The 23,716-nt window shown below is 41.7% G+C and overlaps 1 protein-coding gene across 2 annotated transcripts in view; it reads left to right on the forward strand.

Moving 5' to 3' along the window:
- FUT8 (fucosyltransferase 8) overlaps positions 1-23,716 on the forward strand; it is a 214,343-nt gene that overhangs the window by 104,086 nt on the left and 86,541 nt on the right. For both annotated transcript variants that reach the window (XM_019551725.1, XM_019551724.1), the window contains 2 exons: positions 13,212-13,327; positions 13,437-13,602. In XM_019551725.1, coding sequence (XP_019407270.1) covers positions 13,212-13,327; positions 13,437-13,602 — 282 coding nt within the window. The remainder of the gene's footprint in view (positions 1-13,211; positions 13,328-13,436; positions 13,603-23,716) is intronic.

Below are 23,716 nucleotides of genomic sequence, written 5' to 3' on the forward strand. Positions count from 1 at the left end.
ACCATAAAAAAAGCAAAAACAATTCCACGTAGGGAGAGGGAAGTGCTAATGGTATTGTATCAAGGTACTGGTAATCTCTCATTCAGAACACTGTGTATAATTCTGATTATTAATGTTCAATAAAGATTAACTGTGATTGTAATAGGTTCAAAAAAGGGTTGCTGGGATGATAAGGTGAATGGAGAGCCTATCTTATGAAAGGAGAATAAGAATGTTCAGTTTTTAGTTCTTTTGTCTAATAAAGTGAAGGTTGAAGAGAAGGAATAAGATTGCATTCTGTTAATACATCAGGGGGTATAAGCACCAGGGAAGGAGAAGACCTGTTTAAGCTACAGTGCAATGTTAACCCAAAAACAAAGGGTATAAACTAGCCATGAATAAAGTTAGGGTAGACATTAAAACAGTGTGGTTCTGGAGTGACCTTCTAATTGGAGTAGTGGTATTAAAAAACCCCATCACTGTTTTTAAAATGGAGATTGATTGATTGTTTTTTTAACAGAGTAAATAGGATACAGTATTCCTTATATTGGGGGACTACATTTTGATAATCAAGGTGGCTCCTTCTAGTTTTATGTTTTTTAAGGCCAAAGTCAGTGTTGCCAACCTAAATCTTTTTTGCTTTTACTAACAATCTGCAAATGTTTTGCTGAAAGCCAAACTTCCTTTTATTGTATTTTTTAATTGACATATGTTTTACAGAATGTAAATGTAAACCTTGTTTGAGGTTCTAGGTAGCAGTGACAAGGGTGGGGTATATATAATTACATAATGTAAATGTTATTCTTCTGCTAGGCCCTGTCCTACTGTCAGGCCCCAATTAGAAGGACTGGATTCCAATTTAGGGGTTTAACACCAACCATTGTAAAAAGGTTCAGTTGTCAGTAAAAAGTATTGTATTAAAAAAAAAAAAAATTGAGTTGGCAAACTTGCTTGATTACAGCAATGGTTTTATACCAATTCTGCCCCAAACCCAGGGGTTTCTAGTCACCCGTACAGTTGCAGCATTCCCTCCCACAGACAGTTACCTTCATCCTTACCTCTGCCAGCCTTATTCCCCACAACCCAGCAGAGATCCCCCAGAGAAGTCTACCTGTGACCCAGCAGTATTACTTGTAGCCAGTGCGACTCAGAGACAGCATATAGCCAGGGAGGAGGGGTCAATAAAACCCTGACTGTGTTTTTCTGGAGGGTACAGTGCTCTTAATTAGATACCAAGTGGCACTGCTGTGCTCTGTCAGTCCATCAGCTTGTCTCTAGTTTCTTTCCAGCCATGGAGCTTCACTGAAGCTCTAGTTGTTCAGTGTTTTTTTTTTTTTTTTTTTTTTATGGATGGCTGAATTTTTTTAATGACTTTTTTATGGGCAGGCATTTTTAGTCAGATTTTTTACTGACTGTCTGTAAATATATGGACAGTTGGCAATCCTGGCCAGGGTTGCTATAGAACTAACTGGAGAATCAATGACCCACAAAAACTGCATGTTAGTTTTCCTCTCAGCTTTGCTCAGCAGTTTTTGAATGTTTGTAAGGACTGAAACCATAGACTTTTAATATTGTAGGACCCTTTGATACAAGAATGTTTTAAGTAGTTAAAAAGCAGAATTATGTATTTTAAAATGCTGTTGCCTATTATATTACTGTAGCGTGACTCCAGTCTTGAAGTTAAGTAAACCACTGGGCCATCACTTGCAGCAAATATGTGGAAAAACAAAACAAAACAAAAACAAAACAGCCTGTGATGCATGATGTATGTGTTGATCATCTCTTACCCTTTTTGAGTCAGCCTGTGATTTTAGAACAGTGATTCTCAACCAAAGTCCCATGGCACCCCAAAGTGCTAGGAGATCTTTTTAAGGGTGCCATGAAATATGAGCACTGTTAGGTGTGCAAACACTTACACAATTTGCAAGAGAAACCCAGAGATTTAAGATAGTAATCCATAGTGTCAAAATCATTCAGACCTGTTGTGGTCTTTCTAAGTTCTTTGCAACAAAAAACTGCTCTATTTTTCTGTACTCAAAAAACAAGCGCAAGCTAAGAGTTGCCACTTTTAAAAGGTGCCTGTAGCCTAAAACGGCTGAGAACCATTGTTCTAGAAATGAAGGGCCAGATCTTACGTTTCTATAAATTAGCATAGGTCAGAAGTATGCTGATTTACGTTAATTAAGTATACAAGCCGTTATTTAATTGCAAGGCATCCTTAATATTTGCCTTCTAAGCTTAGTTAATGGGTATGGGGAGAGACGGAAGGAATTAATTCATTGGTAACATTTGCATCCTAAAGCTGATCTTTTAGAAGGATGAAGGGTCTGCTTTTTTTCTCTATGCTTATTTGCCACTGCTTGTTGTCCTGAGTTAACTGGGTATTATTTTCTTTCTTTAAAATCCGTTTAATTCATGGGAAGTATCAGAGAAAAACAACGTCATCACTATATGGATTTATTTAATAAACCAAACTACAAAGAATTAATTTAACTCTATAATAAGAGTTTCTATAATTGCAAGATCAACTGGAAATAGTTTATACTGATTTTTTTTCAATTTTTTTTCCTATGTGTGTTCAGGTCTCTTTACAGTTCAGATAAAAGTCCCTGTTTGAAACATCTTTTATGTCTGAGGTAAAAACAGTGATATTTGATTATAATTTTGCTCATGTTCTTATTTTCCTCCGGTGAGGTTCACAGAAAATATTTATTACAAGGAACTTTTAAATCTTTTGTATATAGCAGAATAGTGCTCTCAGTTATAGTTGCATCCAATTTAATACCATTTTAGTCAGTTCTTTAGGCTTCAGTAACACTAATTTGAGATGGATATTGTGTTGACACACAAATGCATTACACAGAGATAGTATGAAAATAGTCTTGTTAAAATATGGATGTTTTAAACAAATTCTTCTTTTTCTGCTTAAACATCCAACCATACTACTAAATCAGGTACAAACTATCAAGTAAACATAATTATGTGGATTCTCTGAGAGCTGGCTGATGTTTAAGAACTGACAGTAATAGTTCCATTTACCTGGGGTCTCCTGTTGAACTAAATGTTTTGTGTTTGCTGTAAGCTGGCAGGAAACAACATGCAAAATTACACTGCTTTTACCAGAGAAAAAAGCACTATGCAGTATGTCATGACTGCAGCATATGTTGAGTGGTTTGTGTCTTTCTTGCACATTTTTTTTGTACTGCAGCTTACTATATTGACAAAAGGTAGTGTTAACCCCAGAGTCATTCTGGGAACAAAAAAATATTTGAAAAGCCAGTCCCACCAAAAATAAATACATACATACAAGCATAAATGTAGATACATTTTAATAGGAGATTTAATAATGAAATACAGATGAGGTATAACTGACCAAACAGTACAGGTAAACCATATCCAGAAAATAATTAAAGTTTGTAAGATATGCATTCATCTAAGGAAGTCTCAATTTTGCTGGCATTTGAAGGAATGCAAAATTAATTTCTTTAAGTCCTGAAGTCTTAAAAAGCCTCCAACAGATGCCCAGCCTGTAAGAGGAAAGAACGTCTCACCTAGGCTAGGGGCAGATAATACACATAGACATTCAGTGCACGCAAACCAGTTTGAAAATGGCTGAAACTGGTTTGAGATAAATTTGGTTGAATGTAGTATCAGACTTAACTGATTTGGGTCAAACCATTTATGCAATGTCTGTCCTAGACCTATTCCTGATTTAACTTAAACCAGAGTCTCCCAGGATCCCAGATGTTTTGCAGCCCTGGGTGGGGCTCTCTGCTCCACAGCAAAGCTGGCCCTGTCCCTTTGCTCCCTTGCTAGAGCTCTAGCAGAGACTGCAGACACACCAGCATCTGCCTGGCTTCCTCCTGTCCCTCCCCCACACACTCCTGCTCAAGCAGGGATTCTCCCCTCCCCTCCCCTCCCACAGCACGGACCATAGCCAGCATGTGGTTTGCTAGCTAATGCTGAGAGGTGTCTGTATAAGGCAGACAGGACAGTGTTTTCTAAGGGCTTTTTGGAGTTAAAAGAAGAGCTTGAATTAATGAGAGAGGCTTTTGTTTTCTTAATGGGCCAATAAACACTGCATTAGTCCCTGTGTAACTCCCTGCTGTGTGAGTAAATGCTGTATAACTCCCTGCTCACTCCCTCACTGGTCAGTAGCAGTGGGGTGGGGGGATATGGAGGAGTACCCCTCCCTAATCAAAGCGCCTGCAGGGTTCTGGCCATGCCCCCCCCTCAGCTCAGTACTGTAGAAGGGAAAGAGAGGGCTGCTCTAGTGCCTTCTGGCTTCTAGCCTGAGCCACTTCAGGCATGTGCCTGCATTTCTTCAGTCCAGGAGAGATTTCTGTACGGTTACAAACCAGTTCAGCCTAGGCAGATTAGACTACCCTGCAAAGATTGAATCAATTCAGGCCCAGGCTTTTTGAATGCCTGTCCCTAGCCCTAAGTTTCAAAATAAGTTTTAAAAGAGCACTTATCTTAGTTCATCTGCAGATGGGATCTTCATCAAGAACTCTAGTTCAAGGGTAGAGAGCAAAGGGTTCAGGGTGAAACCAGATTTTTATACTTTATTACCTGGCTCACTAATTTTTAAAAAGTCTTTCTATTGGTTTCTACCCTAATTAATATTCAGATGGCTATTTTTATTGCCTGTTTAAATTCTACCTTGTAATAAACCAGATTTAACTGAAAAAAACTTTCTAATGCAATCTAGGCATCTTTTAGCCTATTTTTTTTGATCTGTGTTGCTTGTGCTTTCTAAAATTATTCTTACCTCTTATTGTCTCTTGTTTGTTCATTTTCTTTGCTGCTTCTTCTCTTACCCAAATTTTGGTCAAAAAGCTGCAAGTAAATCCTGTCTTGTTACCATTAAGCATCTTAGGGGCTACTATAGTCTAACATAGATAAATGAGTCAAGTAGTAGAAGTAGAAAAACCCCGCAATAAAGTATATAACTAGGGGGTACCAAAATCACAATTTTATGAAATTGGTCATTTCCTACAAAAATCAGAGAAATCTCCCCTCCTCTTCCTCTCCCCCCCCCCAACAAAAAAAGAGGAACCCTCCCCCAGGTAAAAACAGGGTTTCATGTAAAAATAAAAGATTCCCCTTCTCCTTCCCCTCCCCCCCCAGTAGCTGTTTGAGTGGTAGGGCTGCCCTCAAGCCTCTCAGCCCTGCAGCCCAGATAGACGGGAACAAAGACCAGCCTGCTTTTCTCCCTCCCCAGCCACAGCCGCCTGGCCTGGCTGGGCCCATTGCATGGTAAGAGGACAAAGACTGGTTTTGGGGAGAGAATCCTTTTCCTTAATTTTGAGATTTGACAGAAGCAGGAAAAACAACAATTCTAAGTCTGATAAGGTTATTATCATATATACTACCTTTGGCCTTTGACACTGTCTCTCACCCTATCCTCATCAATATATTAAGTGACTGGCATTGATGCCTATACAGTTGGATGGGTCAAAAATTGGCTGATGGGGCTCACCCAGAGAGTAATGGTGGATGGGTTGTACTCAGCCTGGCATGATGTCAGCAGTGGGGTACCCCAGGGCTTGGTCCTCGGGCCTGCACTATTTAACATCCTCATCAGTGACTTGGACGAGGGGGTAGAAAGCACACTGTCTAGGTTTGCTGATGGCACTAAGATGTGGGGTGAGGTGGACATACTTGAAGGGGGAGAGAGGCTGCAAATAGATTTAGACAGATGACTAAAGTGGGCAGATGAGAATAGGATGGGTTTCAGTATAGGTAAATGCAGGGTGCTGCACATTGGGAGAAGAAATCCACAGCATACATACAGGCTGGGGAGTTCCCCTCTTAAAAGCACATAGGCAAAATGGGATCTTGGAGTGATTATTGACTCCAAGATGAACATGAGCTGCCAGTGCCAGACCGCAGCCGGCAAGATGCATCCAAAGATGCATCTCAAGCTGCTTCAGAGAGGTGATACTCCCTCTCTGTGTGACTTTGGTCAGGCTGCAGTTGGAATACTGCGTCCAGTACTGGGTGCCACACGTTAAAAAAGATGTGGCCAGCCTGGAGAGGGTTCAGAGGAGGACCACCCACTTAGGGCCTGTCCTGTTGCCCTCTCACCATGAGGAGAGACTGAGGGACCTGAACCTGTTCAGCCTTAGCAAGAGGAGGCTGAGGGGGGACCTGGTGGCGGCCTACAAACTCATCAGGGTAGATCAACAGCAAATAGGTAGAGCCCTTTTCTCCCCAGCACCACCTGGGGTGACGAGGAACAATGATAATAAGCTGCTGGAGAATAGGTTTAGGTTAGAGATCAGAAGGCAGTATTTTACAGTTAGGGTGGCCAAACTCTGCAACCAACTTCCCAGGGAAGTGGTCCTCGTCTCTACCTTGGGCAAATTCAAGAGGAGGTTGGATGATCACCTGTCTGGGGTCTTGTAAACCCAGCATTCGTTTCTGTCTGTGGCAGGGGGTCAGGCTAGATGATCTGTTCAGGTTCCTCCTGACCCTAGCTACTATGAAATTATAGTCAAATATATGGCAAAGTGTTTTTCCCAGTCAGCGTGGAGAAAAAAAACTCCTACTCTTACATTCACATACAAGGAAACATCATTAATTCCATTGTCGGTCATCAAACTGCCGCCAAAAACAGTATGTGCTTGTCGCGAAATGCCAGATTAGAGACTCCGACACTGCTTGGTGAGCCGCGGACTTTACGGAGCGAGCGAGTATGCGGCTTGTAGGGTGGGATAAGAGGTGGCTCGTTGACTGTCCTCGAGGTTCGCCTTACTGGCGCAAGTAGGCAAAATGCTATACGCTTTCAAAGTTTATAGTAAAAGGGTTTATTCAACTCACCTGGCCTCACCCTCTTATGAATAAGAGGGGAGACCGGCTGGAGCGAAGTTGCAGCTAAAGCGCGGAGGTATGGTAAAAGCGGGTATGCGGTCTAAGCTACGCTGAGAGGCTGATGTTTGTTGTCAGGTTTTCGAGGCCTTTGATGGGTTTTCGCTGGGATACGCCCAGATGGGAGGCTGAGGACCGGCAACAGGGCGATCAAGCCTGAGGTTTATCCAGTCGTCGTCTCTGCCGTTTCCTGTTTCTTCACCTCTTTATTGATGTTGGTTGGACCGCCTCTATGACACTAACTATGACATAAGCTAAGCGTGCAGGGATAGGATAGTTTCTTTTACATGGGTGTTGCTAGGCAGATTTTTATATAGGTTGTGTTTCTGCAAAAGTGAAACTTACAGGATAGAAAAGAAACTTGCAAAGTACGCATGCGCAGCTTGATACAAAATTCGCACGTGTGGGAAAATACAAAATTCGCGTGCGCTTTGCATGCGTGCTAGCATTTTGGTTATAGCTATTACTAAATAAACATTTTGGTTTGGGTTGACTTAAAAGATAAGACTATAAAGTTACATAAATGTGAAAAATGCCACGCGGCAGTTATACAAAATGAAATAAAACATTTACAGTGCTCAGTAATGGAAACCAACTATAAAGTTGATTAAATGCAACCAACACTGTGTGTGACTGTAAGACATGATATGTTATGTCATATTGAACATGACATGGCCCATAGTGGGCAAATATACTGGTGGAAATCTCCCACAAAGATGGTGTTGTGTCGCCCATCTGATAAGATATATGGTAGTGCTCATTGCATGTAGTCCCTCTTAACACTGACTTGTTTTCAGGTCATGGTGAACTTCTACATTAAATATATTTTGACTTCCTCTTCACTTCTACAGATAAGCTTCACCTTCTTTCCCATTTCCAACAATTTCTGATTTGTGACTAGTCTTAACTATTTAGCAAAAATCACCGAATGAGCCCACAAACAGTTCAACCTGCACATCATCTTCATATAAATTGTAGAGGATCTCAGGACTTTTGACAAGAACACCCAGTTCCAATCACAAATGGAGGGCTAATTAGCACATGGATCCTTTGGTGGGGGTGGGGGGTATTCGAAGTATACACCTGACCCTGTCCGAGATTTTTTTCCTGCTGTAGCAGTGGAAGGGGGACAAATTCAAGGTAAAGCTTCAATAAATAGATTCTATACCTGGAAAATTATAACAAATTTATAGATTTTTCTATATATAGAATCTAATCATTGGGAGTTCATCTAATATTTGAGTAAATATGATAATTCGGAGAAGACAGAACTGAAGGGAAGGAAATTAATTATTTTAAGGGAAAAGGCTAAAGATAGAAAGAGAGCTTTTCTCTGCTATTTTGGATATAATTTTTCATTGTTTAAAAATAATGTTTCATCTCTTTATGGTTGCCTAGTCCTTTTGGACCACATCCCTCAACTCTCTGTCCTCAGCAACAATTTGCAGTTTAGTAACCAATTTAAATTTGCTTTCTTTTGTAAAAACCTGAATTTGAGCTATTAAATGGCTCCCAGCTTAGCTTTTATTCTGGAAAAGTGATTTTAAGCGGATATAAATTACAGTTGAAATAGCAGGCTAGTTGGAAACAATTCACTACTCTCATTTTCCTCAAATAGCCCCTCACTGTTTCTCCATTCTCTTCCCAAATCCACTCTATTTATAGTCTGATCCTCACAAGGCATGTTAAATATAAATATATACATTGTTATGTGTTACAAAGTTTCCTAATTTTAATGCAATTTCAGTTTTATGTGGCAAATGGTCCCCAGATTTGACACAATCATCATAAAGGCTCAGCTAACCAACTATATTGCAGCTTGGACAAGTAGTGATGACAATCAAACTGCAGAGGCTAATTTCTTTAATATTTTGAACAATAACATGGTTAAAATGTGATGCATGTAATTTTTAATGTTTAAAAGTGGTTACTATTGATGTTTTGGTTGGAGAGGGATGTTTCAGTGTGCATATGTTGTTTTTTTTCTTCAAGGGGAGAGCTTTTATAACAAGTCCTCTGCATGTGGACAGGAGTGAGAACCTGCCCATGTAAGCAAATTCTGTAGAAGGGGTAGTGTAATAAGAGAAGTTTTGGAAGTGGAGTGGAAGAGAAAATTGAAACTGTATTTAAACTTTTTTCTTTTGTAATGAGAGGTAGGTGAAGGTTTTGCTTGGATGTGGGTAAATTAAGCATTTACACTGATGTAATTGGCGTTGTATTGGTGTAAACAAGTGAACAGATGATATAGTCCTGTACCAGTGGCACTCAACCTTTTGGCCATGCAGGTCAAACAAGTAGTTTCCAGTCTGTAGGCTGGATCAGATCCAGGGTGCCATGCAGCCTCTATCTGGACCCACATGCCAGGATTGAGGCCTAGGAACCTGTACTGCATCTTCCTAGTTCTGCATGCCAGGATTGGTCCCTGGGAGCCTTGTGTAGTTGCCTTTGGCCCCACATGTCAGGATTGGGGTCCTGCGTCACTTCAACCAGCCCTACATGCCAGGACTGGGGCCCTGCATACATTCTGCCTGATTCTGTATGTGGGGATTGGGGTTCCAGGGTCCTGCACACCCTTAATCCAGCCCCATGTTCCAGGATCAGGGCCTGGGAGCCCTGGGTCCCCTCTGTCAAGCCCTGCATATGGTGATTGTGCCCCTGGGGCCCCATTCTGCCTTTGCCCAGCCCCACATGCTGAGATGGAACTCTAGGCTGCCCTGTGTGCCCAGTAGTGTGTGAAGCCCCATGGGCCAGATGACGTGGTGCCAGGAGCTAGATCTGGTCTGTGGGCTGAGGCTTGATCACTCTTGCTCTTAACCACAGTGACTTTGCCCCATCTAATGGCGGTTTACCCCAGAAAATATCAGAGGTAAAAAAAAAACATACCAGTGTGAATTTCACTGGATTAGGTTTCATGTGTCTGTTTCCATTCTAGGGTAGCGATTTGTTAAAAGCATGCAGGATATTGTTAGCTGCTCCACTGCCACCTATTGACAAGGCACTGTAATACTGCCTATTATCCTAGGACAGCTTGAGTGTCTGGCTTTCCTGCTCTTAGTGCAATCGATATCAGTATTCAAACCTGACATAAATTGTACAGGATTAAGTGAACGTCTGTCCACTCTTTTGGAGAAATTTTGTGGAGTGGGTGTTGAGAATCAGATGAGTGTGATTTTTTTTTTGAATGTTTTGGGGTAGGGAGGAAGGAATGAGATGGGTGTTGGAGGAACATATCTTTCTGTTGTTTACTGTAGTGCTGATGAAGTTTCCAATTTGTATAGCAAATAAGACATGGGTCTTACAGAAATGTCAGTCACTGAACAACATCCATTTTGTACACTGAAAGAGGTTAGGGATTCTGTGGAAAAATAATATTTAATTGTTTTATTCAGGGGCAATGTGCGGGGTGGATCTGCCTGACAGAACCACTCTTTCTGGCCTGCTGGCATGGGATGTGGTGGTGGTGGCAACCCTGGCTCCAACCCAGATTCTGGGTCTGCCACCTCCATATACTCCAGGTCAGAGTTGGGGCTGCTGCTGCCTCCATGTGTTCATGCCCCATGTTGGATCTGGTCCACGAGAAGCCCTGCAGTCTGGATTTGGTCTGAAACACAAAGTTGAGTTTGAACACTCCTGGCTTAATTAAAGGTATAATGCATATATGTACATTGGAAGAGACTTAAAGTTGCATAAGTAGCTTGAATCCCAGTATTTCATGACTTCTGACCTTCTGAGTACCTGACTTCTTAATCTGATAATAATCTTTATTAGACTTTATAATATAATATGTAATTTCTGATTTGAATGGTGTAATTTTATATTTGTGTATTTACTACATTTTGAACAATTCTTTTATTCATTATCTGTTTTTTTTTTCAGTTGGTCTGGGCATTCTTTTTTATAGTGAAAAACACACTATATAAAAATTTGCTTACAAGTAGGCTAGAAGGTTTTTCACCCCTGGTGAACTGTTTGTGTGTTAGAAATCACTGAAAAAAACCCAACTTTGAAACTTTTTTTTAAAGTGAGGTAGTCACTGAAGAGTGCTTTAAGATTCTAATTGTTATTGAATATGATGAATGGTGATTTTTCTATTTAGTTGTTATATGCACCTAGATTTTGATGCTAGGTGTGTCTTATAGGAAACATGTAACAAATAGTGCAGAACTAAGCCTTTGATGGGTCCAACTGTGGCTTTATCCATTGGTTTATTTTTTGAGTAAAGAAATAGTTAATGAAACTTCTGTGAATTTGAGAGAGTGAGCATTCCTTATAGATGGGGGTCTACCAAACTTGAGGTGGCTGCCAGCCAATTTTACAGATAGACCATGGGGCTGGAGGCCATTTTCACGGGTGGAATATGGTGGGCTCCCCTACACCTTTGGCCTGGGGTCCTGCCCCCCCACTGACTGGCTTCAAGGACTATCTGTGATGCATCCCTGCCCCTTGCTACTGATTGGTGAAGGGCAGGGCTATATGATGGACAGCGCTCACAGCCAATCAGGGGTGGGGGGCAGCAACCTTCTTGCCATGCTGGCAGTCCCTGTCCCCTTTTCCTACTTCCCTGGTGGGTTGTGCAGCCTGGCCATAGAAGGATCTGGCATTTATTTTCAGTTAGCTTTTTTTTCTTTAAGGAGCCTGCCAAAAAGTGCAGAGCCTACGCTTTTTTGTGGAGCCTGCCTGAAATGGTGGTTTCTGCGAAAATTGCAAAATCACAATTTTGGTAGGTACCTACTTATGCCTTATTTCTCTAGGGCTTATCTATTATTTTATACTGCTTTCTGCAGTATAATCAATGCATAATTTTGTTTATGGTATGTCTAGAGCTTGGTTTATTTAAAAAAATGTTTGTACTTGGAAGTTACTAGGTAAGATTCTAGATTCCGTATTAATATTGATTTTTGTCCTTGGCATGATGCTAACTCATGGGTGGGTAATTATTTGGGCTGGAAAGCCATTTAAGAAGTTTTGGTGAGCAGCTAAAAGGGGAGCGGGCAGTTGATCCTGTCTGGACCACTGGCTGCTGCCAGGAGTCTGAGAAGGGAGCTCTGCTGCAGCCAGGGCTGGGCCAGGCCATGCAGCACACAGACTCCTCTGCCTCCCTCATTAATTTCCTTCCCCCCCAACTAGCTTCCTGTTGGTGCTGTGGCTGTGCAGTCCTGATGTTGTGGCCACCAGCAGATGGACCCAGACAGGATGCAGACCAACGTAGCATGCCAAGTAGCCATCCTGCCTGTCCGCCTGCTGCAGTGTGCCACTGCTGCCCCAGACTGAGTCTCTCCTCTTTGACCCACAGCCAGCGTGAATCAGTGGTGCCTTGGTGGCAGTGGCTTATTGCAGTGGGTAGCCAGGCCAGATGGCTACTTAATGCACTCCATTCCATGCAGGCCCAGCTGCCAGTGGCTGTGGTGCCAGGACTGTACAGCTGCAGTGCCAACAGGAGGCTGGGCTAAGGAGGGATGTGTGTGTGTGGGGGTGGGGGGTGGAGGGGTTAAAGAAACTAAGGAGCTACTTAGCTTGCAAGGAAGGACATATATTTTGGTGTTATTTACAGTACAGTCTTGTGAAGTGGACAGAACACTTGGAACTAGAAATTCAGCTACTGGGGCAGTTTTACCATGGTGGCACAATATTTATGCTCAGTACTGCTGTCTTGCACCATTTTCCTCAGACTACAAGTACCACCACTTCCAGCAAGTGCCTTTTTGACCATGGTTAACTAAGTACCTCTGTTGTTGCCCTTACTTCATTTATCACTTCAGTTCGATAACTGTTATCAGCTTATACTCAGGTTTAAGTGCCACGTTTAAGTGCTGTTTAAAGATAGTTAACAGGAAAAGAGTGTCATGGAGGCAATATTTTATCAGGGTATCTAGTAGTAGTTGACTGCTATTGCAGAATAATGTGGAATCAGGAGATAGGTCTTTGAGTTTGCACGAATATGGCTTGCCTTAAAATCATCTGGTAATCAGTTTATAAGAAGGAATTATGCTTTATTTTCATTCCTCCATCCTGTCCTAAGAGTAATAGTTATATTTAGAATTTGGCTTGTTACATGTACATGTTCAGAAACTACTGGTAATTACCATAATAGCCATGAGACCTTACATTATGCTAAGAGTCATTTTATACATGGACTTGAAACCACCACAGGCTTTCATTATGATTGTTGTAAGCATTACTTGGTGAAGAATGCAACTAGCTTATGCTAGTTTTATTTACAGTGATTTTTTTTCTCTCTTTTGTAATTAGAATCTTTCTGTAATCTTGTGCAGATTATCAATAGCTACTTTTAGCAAAGCAAGTAAATAATTACATATCTCATATATTTATTTGATTACATTTTCTTTTCTGTGCTCTAGGATACCAGATGGTCCCATTGAACAGGGGCCTGCTGCAGGAAAGTTGCATGCTTTAGAAGAGCAGCTTTTAAAGGCCAAAGAACAGATAGAAAACTATAAGAAGAGAACAGGAGATGGTTAGTAGATGCATTTTCTTTTATTTCTAAAACTGAAATACCATCTTGTAAATATTTCAATATATTCATATATCACTGGTAATGCTGACACTTGCATGCTTTTTGATAGGAGGCTTGGGGAAAGACCATGAAATATTGAGAAGACGAATTGAAAATGGAGCCAAGGAGCTTTGGTTTTTTCTCCAGAGTGAATTGAAGAAGTTTAAAAATTTGGAAGGAAATGAACTCCAAAGACGTATCGATGAATTTTTATCTGATTTGGGTCATCAAGAAAGGTACCAGTATTTTGGTTCTGTTGCATTTTTTATTGCAGGAAAGATCACAGAATGATTAGAATAAAAATGCTAAATGTGTTAGATTTCCAATTTAGGGCAAGTTAGCAGCACTCTGTATTACAATATGATTGGGACATGATCAGCAAATTGTGTTGAGGGGTATTGAACATGGGACAGAGTAAACACAGAGTGGACACTATATGGTTTGATATTAAGTTTTTTTTGTGGGTGATATTGTCTAATGCATCACCTGTGTGATTAGGATAGTTTTAGATAAGCTTTTGAATTTAGGGCTTTTTTCTTCAAGTCATCCAGTTCTTTGGTTTGATATTTTGACTCTTTTAATCTACTAGTGGGGAATCTCTCACATGTGGGTTCGTGAACATGTGTGCCCATCAGTATTATGTAAAAATATGGGAAGGGATGTACACATGTATAGAATCAGAAGAGCAGGGCTAGAAGGGACATAAGCAGTTCATTTAGTTTAACCCCCTGCTCAAGTCAGGATCACCCTTGTTTTTAGAAATGTACCGAGTTAAGTTATGAAAGGAGCATATTGCAGGAGCCAGCTTGCACAAGGTTCACCAGCATGGCTGACACCATTTGCTGAACCTTTGATTTGCCACTATGCTATTGAATTTTCATTTTCTTGGCCTTGAAAGATGTCTTGTTCAAATTGAGCAAGGAGAAGAAAACAAGTGTCTTCAGCAGCTCTACAGTGTTTGGCTGAATTTTACCCATGGCCTGGAATGTGAATGTAATGTGTCATTTTTCTTTCCTCACCTTTATTTTAACGCTTTACTATCTTTTTCTTTTAGCTCTCAAGTAAGAGTGTGACTTAGCTGGCCAAGACAAACTCATCTTTTACAATAGTGCTGTAATAAAAAAGCCAAACTATAAAAAATATTTTCACCCTAACTTGGTAAACAATTTCCATATGTAATCATCAAGCAGCTAAGCTGAAAGTGATAGAGTAGAAGCAACACTTTTATTCTCTCTCTTTCTCTGTTTTGTGTGCCTGTCTTGTTTTGTTTTGTTTTGTTTTTAAAAGAAACAGGAGAGAAATGCCACAACAGATCAAAAGTAACAGTCTTAAAATGGCATTCTTGTTTTCTAAGGACAATCTGTAGTAATAATGTATGTCTTTTGAACATGGGCTTCTCCCCTATGAAAGACTTTTCAGATTATTTAATTTTTGCTTTTTTGCTGTATTTTTAATAAAAGATTAAAAAAAAAAGTTACTGACACATTGACATTAAGCCAACAATAAATTAGATACAGAACTTTGAACTACAACTTATAATGTAACAATTAACAACAGTTCTAAAACCTCTAAACCTTTGTTGAGGCCCAGATTCCTGTGCTTTCATGCTAGTGGCAGCTGTGCAGACCTTGAAGAATTTCCTTGCTGTCCAGGTCTCCATGCCTCTTGTTTCTTTGGGCAGTTCCAGCTGATAGAACATGGACAGGCTGGGTATGAGAATAAGTGTAATTGGGAGAGAGAAGCTGGCAACCACATTTTTTGTTACCAGGTCTGGACATGTGGTTGGACCACAATTGGACCTTGATTCTGTTTTAGAGAATTCTATATACAGGGTATTTTCAGAAGCTTTTTCACACAGCTAATTTCCAATTAAGACAGTTCCAGGAAGCTACAAGAGATACAAGAGAGAACCACAAATCTCTACGCTCTAAAACTGCCAAGCTCTTGCTTTATTTGTTGAATCAGATGATGAATTTTTTTGGAAAGCTTTACATGTTTCCCCAATCTGAAAGACACTTCTACAGTGCAAATGGAGTATTTAAGCTCTCAGTTTTAAGTTCTGTCTTGTTTCTGTTGGATTTTTTTCAGAAGGGGTTGCAGAAAATGCTGACCTTGAGAGGCAATGTTTCACTGAGTTGATTTGTGATAAGCAACTTCAGATCTGTGCTTCAGGACCTCCAGGTTTTAAAAGAATATTGATTCACAACTACGTGTGTAAAGCACTTTGAGATTTTTAGGATGAAAATCACTATGTAATTATAATAATTGACATGCAAGTGCTCGTTCAAGATAAATATTTACTGATACAAATTTGAATTACAAGATGTTTAAAGGTACTCTTTATTAGATAGCTGGAATAAGTATCAAGTATGATCCTTGTGGCTAATGTTGTTTTTTCCCCAATTTTCAGAAATCCAGTGCAGGTGAAACGTAGTCATATTCTGTATTTTCTTTTGGATGTCAGTTTATACCAGGGCTAAATGCAGCTCACATTTGAGCTGAAATATCAGGCCACAGTAATAACAGCAAACTACTGTATTAAATTAATAACACACATTTAATTAGAGCAATCTTGGATAGAGGCCATGAGTGTAGTTCCTGAACTCCCTCTGAAAGACTAATTTGTCTCTTATTAGATATCTATCGATAACTACTATGTCAGAACCTCTGTGGTTTTCTGGTTGTAATCAAAACAGTTTTTCATACAGTTGACTCTTTAGTGACTACTGTTGACCTGGAGCCTGTGATTGCTAATTCTGAGGTGAAATCCTGGTTCTGCTGAAGTCATTGGGAGTTTTTCCTTAGACTTTCATGAGAACAGGATTTCCCAGTTTATATTTTTTTAATATCTGTGTCTGAGAATTGTTGGGACCCAGAGGCTTCTGGACCCAGCTCAGTAGTACTGGTGCTTAGCAGGAGAAATTATAGGGATGCAACAGCATGCAAAACTTTGAACTGCATAGCAAACCAATCCTAAATTATCCTAAATCATTCAGAATCCTAAATCCTGAGCTAGCTTTCTTGACTCAGGGAAGAGACCTTGGAGTCTTTGTAGATAATTTTCTAAAAGCATCAGCTCAATGTGCAGTAGCATCCAAAAAAGCCAATTAAAAATTGGGCATCATTAAGAAATAAATTGAAAACAAAACTAAAAACATCATCATGCTGCTCCAGCCCCACTCCCTCCCTCACTACAGGGACACTGATCTGTCCGCCCCTTCTCTCCCCCCTTGCCCCTTCCCCCAGAACAGACTTACTAGCTGGACACTGCTCTCCAAGCTGCCTGGCTGCATATTGGCCGATTTGGTATCAGCTGATATGGCTCATTAGAAATCGGCCATCAGTACCGGCCCAAAAAATGCCAGTCGGTGCTTCCCTACTATTAATAGCTAATAAACACAAGTCAGAGACGTTTCCTCTAGCACCTCTAAACCAAAGTTGGTGAATGCTAGGGAAGCTAATAAACAGGGGATAGATAACTTTATGTATGCCTGGTTTCATGCTCTCTCTGTAAAGCATCTACTTCTGCCACTTTTGGAGACAGGGTTCTGGGTTAGATTGATCAATATTGCCCAGTATGGTACTACTTATATATGAATTCTGAAACAGTGTTTGGGTGTACTATTGATTGGCAAAACTCGATATTTTTATTTAAAATAGAAAAGGTAATTTTCAATGCATTGTATAGCAAATTGAATAATAGCAGATTTCTCAATATTTATTTTGATATTGGTCCAGTTTACTTAAGTCACTGGTCGATGTCGGAGCCTCTTGGAGTTGATCTGAGGCTGGGGTGAGGGGGCTGAGCACATGCATGCGTGCACCCTGCCCCCAGCCCAGCAGGTCTGTAGGGGAGGGAAGGGGCAGGGGCCAGATTGTGGCCCCTGCGGTGAGGGACAGTGCACTGCAGAGGCAGAAGCAAGGGTAAGTTGAGTGGGGCCCTGGCCGGGTGGGTGGCAGGAGGATTGAGCCTGGGTGGGTCGTCCAGGGCAGGGTGGCTCCTGCCACTGTGTGCAGCCCAGTGGAAGCCCTGGGGGGCACATGCCACCCCCATCTGTATGTGGTGGAGACAGTTGCTGTTGTGGGCTGGGCTTTGTGTCCCAAGCCCCACTGTAGCCCACCTGGGAGTGGCCCGATGACATGTTCATCTAGCCACTGGACGGGCAGGGAATGAGGCTTAGCATAGCGGCACAACACATATGGTGTCGGGCTGCTCCCAGGCAGTCTGCAGTGGGGCTCAGAGCACAAAGCCCAGCCCGCAATGGCAGCTGCCTCTGCCGCGCACAGTTGGGGGGGGGACATACCCCCTCCCAAATGTGGGGCAGCACGGGTGGCTGCAACAGCTGTGAGGGAGGAAGGGAGTGGGGCTTCAGCATGGGCGGGCCCTGCACAACTGGGGCGCGTGATAGATCTTAGGTTGCTTTTAAATGCTGAAGGTGATCTCCTGCTTAGAAAGGTTGGAGACCTTTGCTGTAAATTATGTCTATAATTTCAGTTTTTGACTTAGCCTGTAGGTTGATCCTTTCCTTTGAGTTAATTCCAGGTTTCTGTAGACTGAAAATGTGCTGAATTGGTTTGTACTTCTCATATATTTTCCACATCAAAATCAGAAATATATTTCTTCTTTTAGTATTTATCCCTATGTGTTTTTCACACTTCTATCATGTGTGCTGTATATGCAAAGACTGAAGATTTTGCTCTCTATGTTGGTTCATAGCTCTGTATGCTAGTTCATAAATGCATCCTAATTATTCCTTTGCCTAAGCTTCTCTACTGTCCATACATTTATGGACAGTCCGTTTAAAAAAAAAAACAAAACCATACAAAACAAAACTGTCCTCCAAAAAAAAAAAAAACCCCCCAAGAAACCATAGGCTTGCTTTGAAGATCTGTCACCAGAATGAGGCTGGGGGTGTCTACAGATGTTTAGGGCCCTGCTTTAATTCATGTTGCTTTATATAAAACATCATGAAGGGGTAGTGGCAGCATGGACAATTGTTTTGAATAGCCTGAGCTGAGAGGGCAGCAAGGTGGAACAAATCTCTTTGCTTTGAAGGCGTGGCTCATCCCCAATACCCCAGCCAAGGTAGCAGGGTGGGGAGGGGAGCTGTGAGGCAAGGGGGCTCTGTTCCACCCCCCACCGCCACTTGAGGCCTGGCCATCCAAAACAGCTGGCAGCTTCTGCCGCTGCTCCCCCTCCCTTACCTTCCCCCACTGACAGCCTTGGGGGCAGAGTTGAGCTGCTGCTTACCAGTGCAAGCATCAGCCCAGCCCTGCTCTCATGCAAAAAAACTAACTTTGGATGGAACACATGTTCCATAAGATGTTCTGTTTTAGAGCACTTTAATCTAATACTTCATTTGACCAGGGTTAATTTTCCCTGTGATCAGACATTTTAACACACATGTACAGCGACAGAATACTTCTAAGTCATGGCTGTAGGGTCCTGATCATGCATAAAATGTAACTTGTACAAGCACTCTGGATGCAAGCGTTGATGAACAAATAGAGCAGAATGCTGCCACCTTGTGTCTGAGTGGGAGTGCACTTCAGTACCCTACAAGGAGCTCTCCATCAGGTCTTTGTGACCCATGGGAACCTTCTCAGCCTCATGTCCTTCCCCAGCCATGTGATTCTGCTGTGTACTGTCAGCAGTCACCTGCCTGTAATGCTTGCTTCAAAGTTAGGCAGAGCTGTGTGGCCAAAGGTGGTATGAAGCACTGTATGTAAAAACACGTCAGTAAAAAATCTTGATAGTCAGTTAAAAAAAAAAAAATTGCAGATTGTCATTAAAGATTTCTTTCTTGTGTTGGCAACCTTGCTTGTGCACATGACACTGTCTGCCATCAATTTATTAGTGTTCTTAATTTGAGATGGAGTGCCAAATTATAATTTTGCTTATGTTTCTAGCGTAAGTTTATATAGTATAAGGTAGATTTGGAAAAGTATTAGTGAAATTCTTTTCTTTCTTCTTTACTTTCTCTCTCCTCTCTCATTTTGCTTCTCTGTTCTTACAGGTGGGAATTCTGGTATGCTTAAATCTCCAGTTTTTAACAACTGTCTGATCTGTTGGTGTTCCTTTTTGTTTAAGCAGCAATTATAATATTCTCTTCTTTGTCTAGGGGAGACTGCTGCCTCTGCTGCCCAGCTGGGCTGGTCCTGTGGACCTCATGTCACAGAACTGGCCTAGCTGGGCAGCACAAGCAGCCCCAGGGCCAGCAGGACCTGACTGGACCCGATATGTGGTCCCTGTGTGCTGTGCCTGGTCCTGCCACCATGGGACTGGCCCGGTCAGGCAGCAGAGGGGTCCCAGGGCTGGCAGGAGCTGGCTGGGCCCGGCACATGGTCCCTGTGTGCTGTGCTGGGTCCTGAGACCATGGAACTGACCCGGCTGGTGGCCAAGGGGCCCCAGGGGTGGCAGGACCCGGCTAGGCCTGGCACGCGGTCCCCATGCACCATGCTGAGTCCCACCTCTTCCTCTCTGTGCCTGTGAGGAGGTGGCGCATGGTGGGACCTGGAACAGCCCCATGTGGCTTGTTAGTCCAGCTTTGTACTGGAGTGGGTCACATGGCTCTGGGAGGTGTGGTTCCTGTGCACGCCTCCCAGAGCTGTGCAATTCGCTCTGGTTCAAAGCCAGACTAACGTGCCGCACCGGTCTGGGCCAGGTCCCTGCATGTGCTGCCAGCTTCCCTGCAGCTGCTGGCCCCTCACCCCCCGCAGCCCCGGGGAGATCTCCTCCCCACCACTCCCCAAATCCCCCCACATTCCCCTGCCACCTCTTACATCCACCCACGCCCATAAACCCCCCCATCCCCATTCCCTTACTTACCTTGGACAGCACCGGGGGCAGCAGAAACACCAAAGAGATGCTTTGGCCAAAACCAGAGCATCTCTTCTGGAGGACTGACTCCCATGCTGGCTTCAGGGATGGTCTGGGACCGTGCCTTGCTCTGCTGTTCTGTGGAGCGTTTTTTGTTTGTTTGGGTTTTTTTGTTTTTGGGGCGGGGGGTGTTTGTGTTTTGACCCCTGGATATCCAGGAGGTCTAATTTTCTCCCCACACCGCAAACTTGCAGTGCGGGGAACATTTTTTTGTTCCCATGCATGCCGCTTGCCCTGTTTCATAGGGATTTGAGACTGGGTAAGAGGCATGTGTGCGCTCATCTGGATGTGCCCCTGATGTCCATCAGTGTGGCTCAGGAGAGTTTGCTGTCTGGATAGACACCACTTAGAAAAGCAATATTTTTCTGACTTTTTATTTCCAGTACCCGTGAAAGCAATGGATTCATTTTTACTAGAGTGGGGAGACTATGCACTGACATATGCTACAAAGCGATTTAACTCTGTGTTGATATTATAGAGAAGAAGTGCACGGGGGAAACAAGAAAATTCTTCCACTTATTGAGAACCAGTTGATATAGATTATATTAGATAGTTGTTTACTATATAAAGAATAAAAAGGGAACTCAGTCCTTCTACCTGTGCACAGAAGGAGTAAACCTCTGAAACTGATTATATACCACCAGATTCCTATTACAATTTGTAATTTATCAGGCCTTCTAAGCACTCCTGCCAAGAGCCTCATCAGACATTTCTACATGGACCATGAGCAGGAGCTTCATTTGTTATTAATAGCTGTTGATGTCCAGTGCTAGGGTCAGCTATCTCTAAACTTGCCTGCAGGCAGCAAGAGCAATATATGTCAGGTTTAGCTCCAAGGGCAGTCTGATTCAGGGTGCTCCAGAAGATGCCTTCCTGATCTAATGATGAGTCCAGTTAACATAGATATTTCACTAATATTATCATAACTGAGAGACAAGCTGAGCAAGACAGAGCAAAGGTCCTTCTAGTCATCGTCAGGGTACCAAGGCAAAAACTGTCAGTGCCAAAGTCTCTCCTAGTCTGTTACTGCACTTACTTTTTAGGCTGGACCCTCTGGTTCAAGACAAAAAGGTGATTTGTGATCTCAACCTTTGTTCTTTGCACATGCCGCATAGTGTTTTGAAGGATGTTAGTTTTGGAAAGATCATGTTCATTTTAAGTTCAAGCCATTTTATCTAGCAGCAGGAAGAAGTTTATGGAAAAAATATTGATCCATGCATAGTTCAAATGGGCACTGCTAACAAAATCTACAGTCTGTAGCACACAGAGTAGATATAGATAACATACTTGGCAGAACTCCAGTCAATGTACTGGAAAGTAGCTTTTCTTTTTTTCTTTTTTTAAGTGCACGTTTTAGATTCTGTAGGAAAACTGTCACTGAAGGGTAAATTGCATGGCAGCAGACTGCATGTGACTGGGACGTTTTCTATGACGATGTATTCTTTTGTAAGTGCACAAACAGTATCAATAGAAGTCTGGATATTGTATAAAAACAGAGAGCTAATGTCCTTCTTGGTTCTGTATATTTGTCTTGCTTTTCCTGTGGTATTAACTCCTTGCAGATTGTGGAGAATTATGACTAAAACATGACTGGTTCAGGAGTTATATTTGGCAAGTTTCCAGACATTTTTGTTTGAAATTTAACTTACTTTCTTATTTGCTGGTAAGTGTTTGGTAATTTTTTCCCCTCCAGTATTCTGGTATGGTAATTCTGTTGTAACTAATCCAGAATTAATTAACTTTGACTTAAGAAGCTTGTTATATGTTAGCACTAAGGATTTTATCCATTAGTCTCTGGCCTAATGAGTCCAGCAAATCATTGAGGTGTGTTTTATATTCTTAGCAGTGCTAGTAGTGAGTAGTGATCCCTGAAATCTGATGGTTTTTAAAAATAAAACTCTCCATTTTCCTTGACCTTTTTTGCTAACAACTTTTATGCTATGACCTCGGCTTAACGTAGAGCTTATATACCTACGCTGCAGCGTGCTTCCAACAGACAGCTGCCACCACAGGGCAGCTGCCAAAGCACATTTCCACCCAAGTGGCTTCTGGCAGCTCTGCATGGTTTCTGCCAGAGGTTCCACTACAACAGCTGTTGTTAGCATGGTGTACAGTACACCCCTATATGCACCTGTTACAAAAGGGCCATGGTTACCAGAGCAGACTTTAGTATATCTACATTAAGTTTGTGGCAGCTCCCCATGGTTCAAAAGCCTGCTGCTGATTGCAGAGCAGGCATTGTTCTGCCACCACAGCAGAGCTCACAGTTTTGCAGATGCATTCACGGTTTTGAGAGTAGAATCTATATCATCTACCAGTAAAACTATTATGGTGTTGTGTTCTTGAACTTACATGTCAAAGAGAACTACTGAAATGAACCTCTTCTAATTTGTGGACTTTTGTTATTAGCTCAGATAGAAACCCATGGTGAATAAATTGTAATTTAGTATGTTTTGACATTGGTGTGTCTTTGTAACATCTCTATTAAAAAAAAAAATCAGCTAGTTGTCAGTAAGAAATAAACATTCACATTTAATTAAAATAGATTTTTCCCAACTTTGGGCCAAATGCAATTAAGAATTTTGTGGTTTCAATAAATCTCTTCTGTTCTTGTTTCCTGTATTGATAGCAGAATTCACACTTGCATAGCTTATCTTTCAAAGCAGCATTGGTTGTTTTCAGTAGCTGAACATAGATTAAGGTCTCAATTCATGAAGGTAATTAGGTACATCCCTAACTTTTTTTGATTGTGAGTAGTCCTGTTGATTTAAGTAGAAGTCAGTCAGTTTAGAGTCCTGTTGTGCGTCTGCTTTTAGGTATTTTACATATACAAATTATGAATCATGCCTTTATCATAACAGCTGTTCTTTCTCTTTCCTTTATCCAAGTGTCTTAAGTTCCTTTGTTTGTTGTTGTCCCTGTGATTCTCCTGAGCATAAATTACAGAAAGTTTGCATCCAAAGGGCTTTGACATCATTTTTATGATTATTCTAATAAATCAAAGCTGGTTCATAGGTAAATTAAAAAAGGCTACATTTATCAAAAGCACTGTTAACTACAAATAGCTGACACAGCTTTTCTGATTTAAAAATATGTGAAACTTGCTAAAATCAAGGAAAATTTAGGTAACTTACTAAATGGGGAGAAGAATCTATTAATTGATGATGAGGAGAAGACTGGAGTATGTAATGCCTTTTTTACTTCAGCTTTCACAAGAAAAATCAACTGTCAAGTTGTTAAACAAATATGGCCTGTTGAAGCAGATCAGCTGTGCTGGGGCACATCCCAGCACAGCTGATCCACTTTACTGGGCAAAATAGACTTTGCCTGTTGTCACAAATGGTCAGACCCCGGCTGCATCTGGGAGCAGCAGGGGCCCAATGCTGCAGAATAATGCTTGAGGCATGTCTCTGCAAGTGGAGAACCTGGGGTTCCCCCCATTAGTAGAGGCATACCCTGAATTGGGATGT

Source organism: Crocodylus porosus, unplaced genomic scaffold (genome assembly GCF_001723895.1).
Source record: "Crocodylus porosus isolate Cpor-Errol unplaced genomic scaffold, CroPor_comp1, whole genome shotgun sequence".
Taxonomy (NCBI): Eukaryota; Metazoa; Chordata; order Crocodylia; family Crocodylidae; genus Crocodylus; species Crocodylus porosus.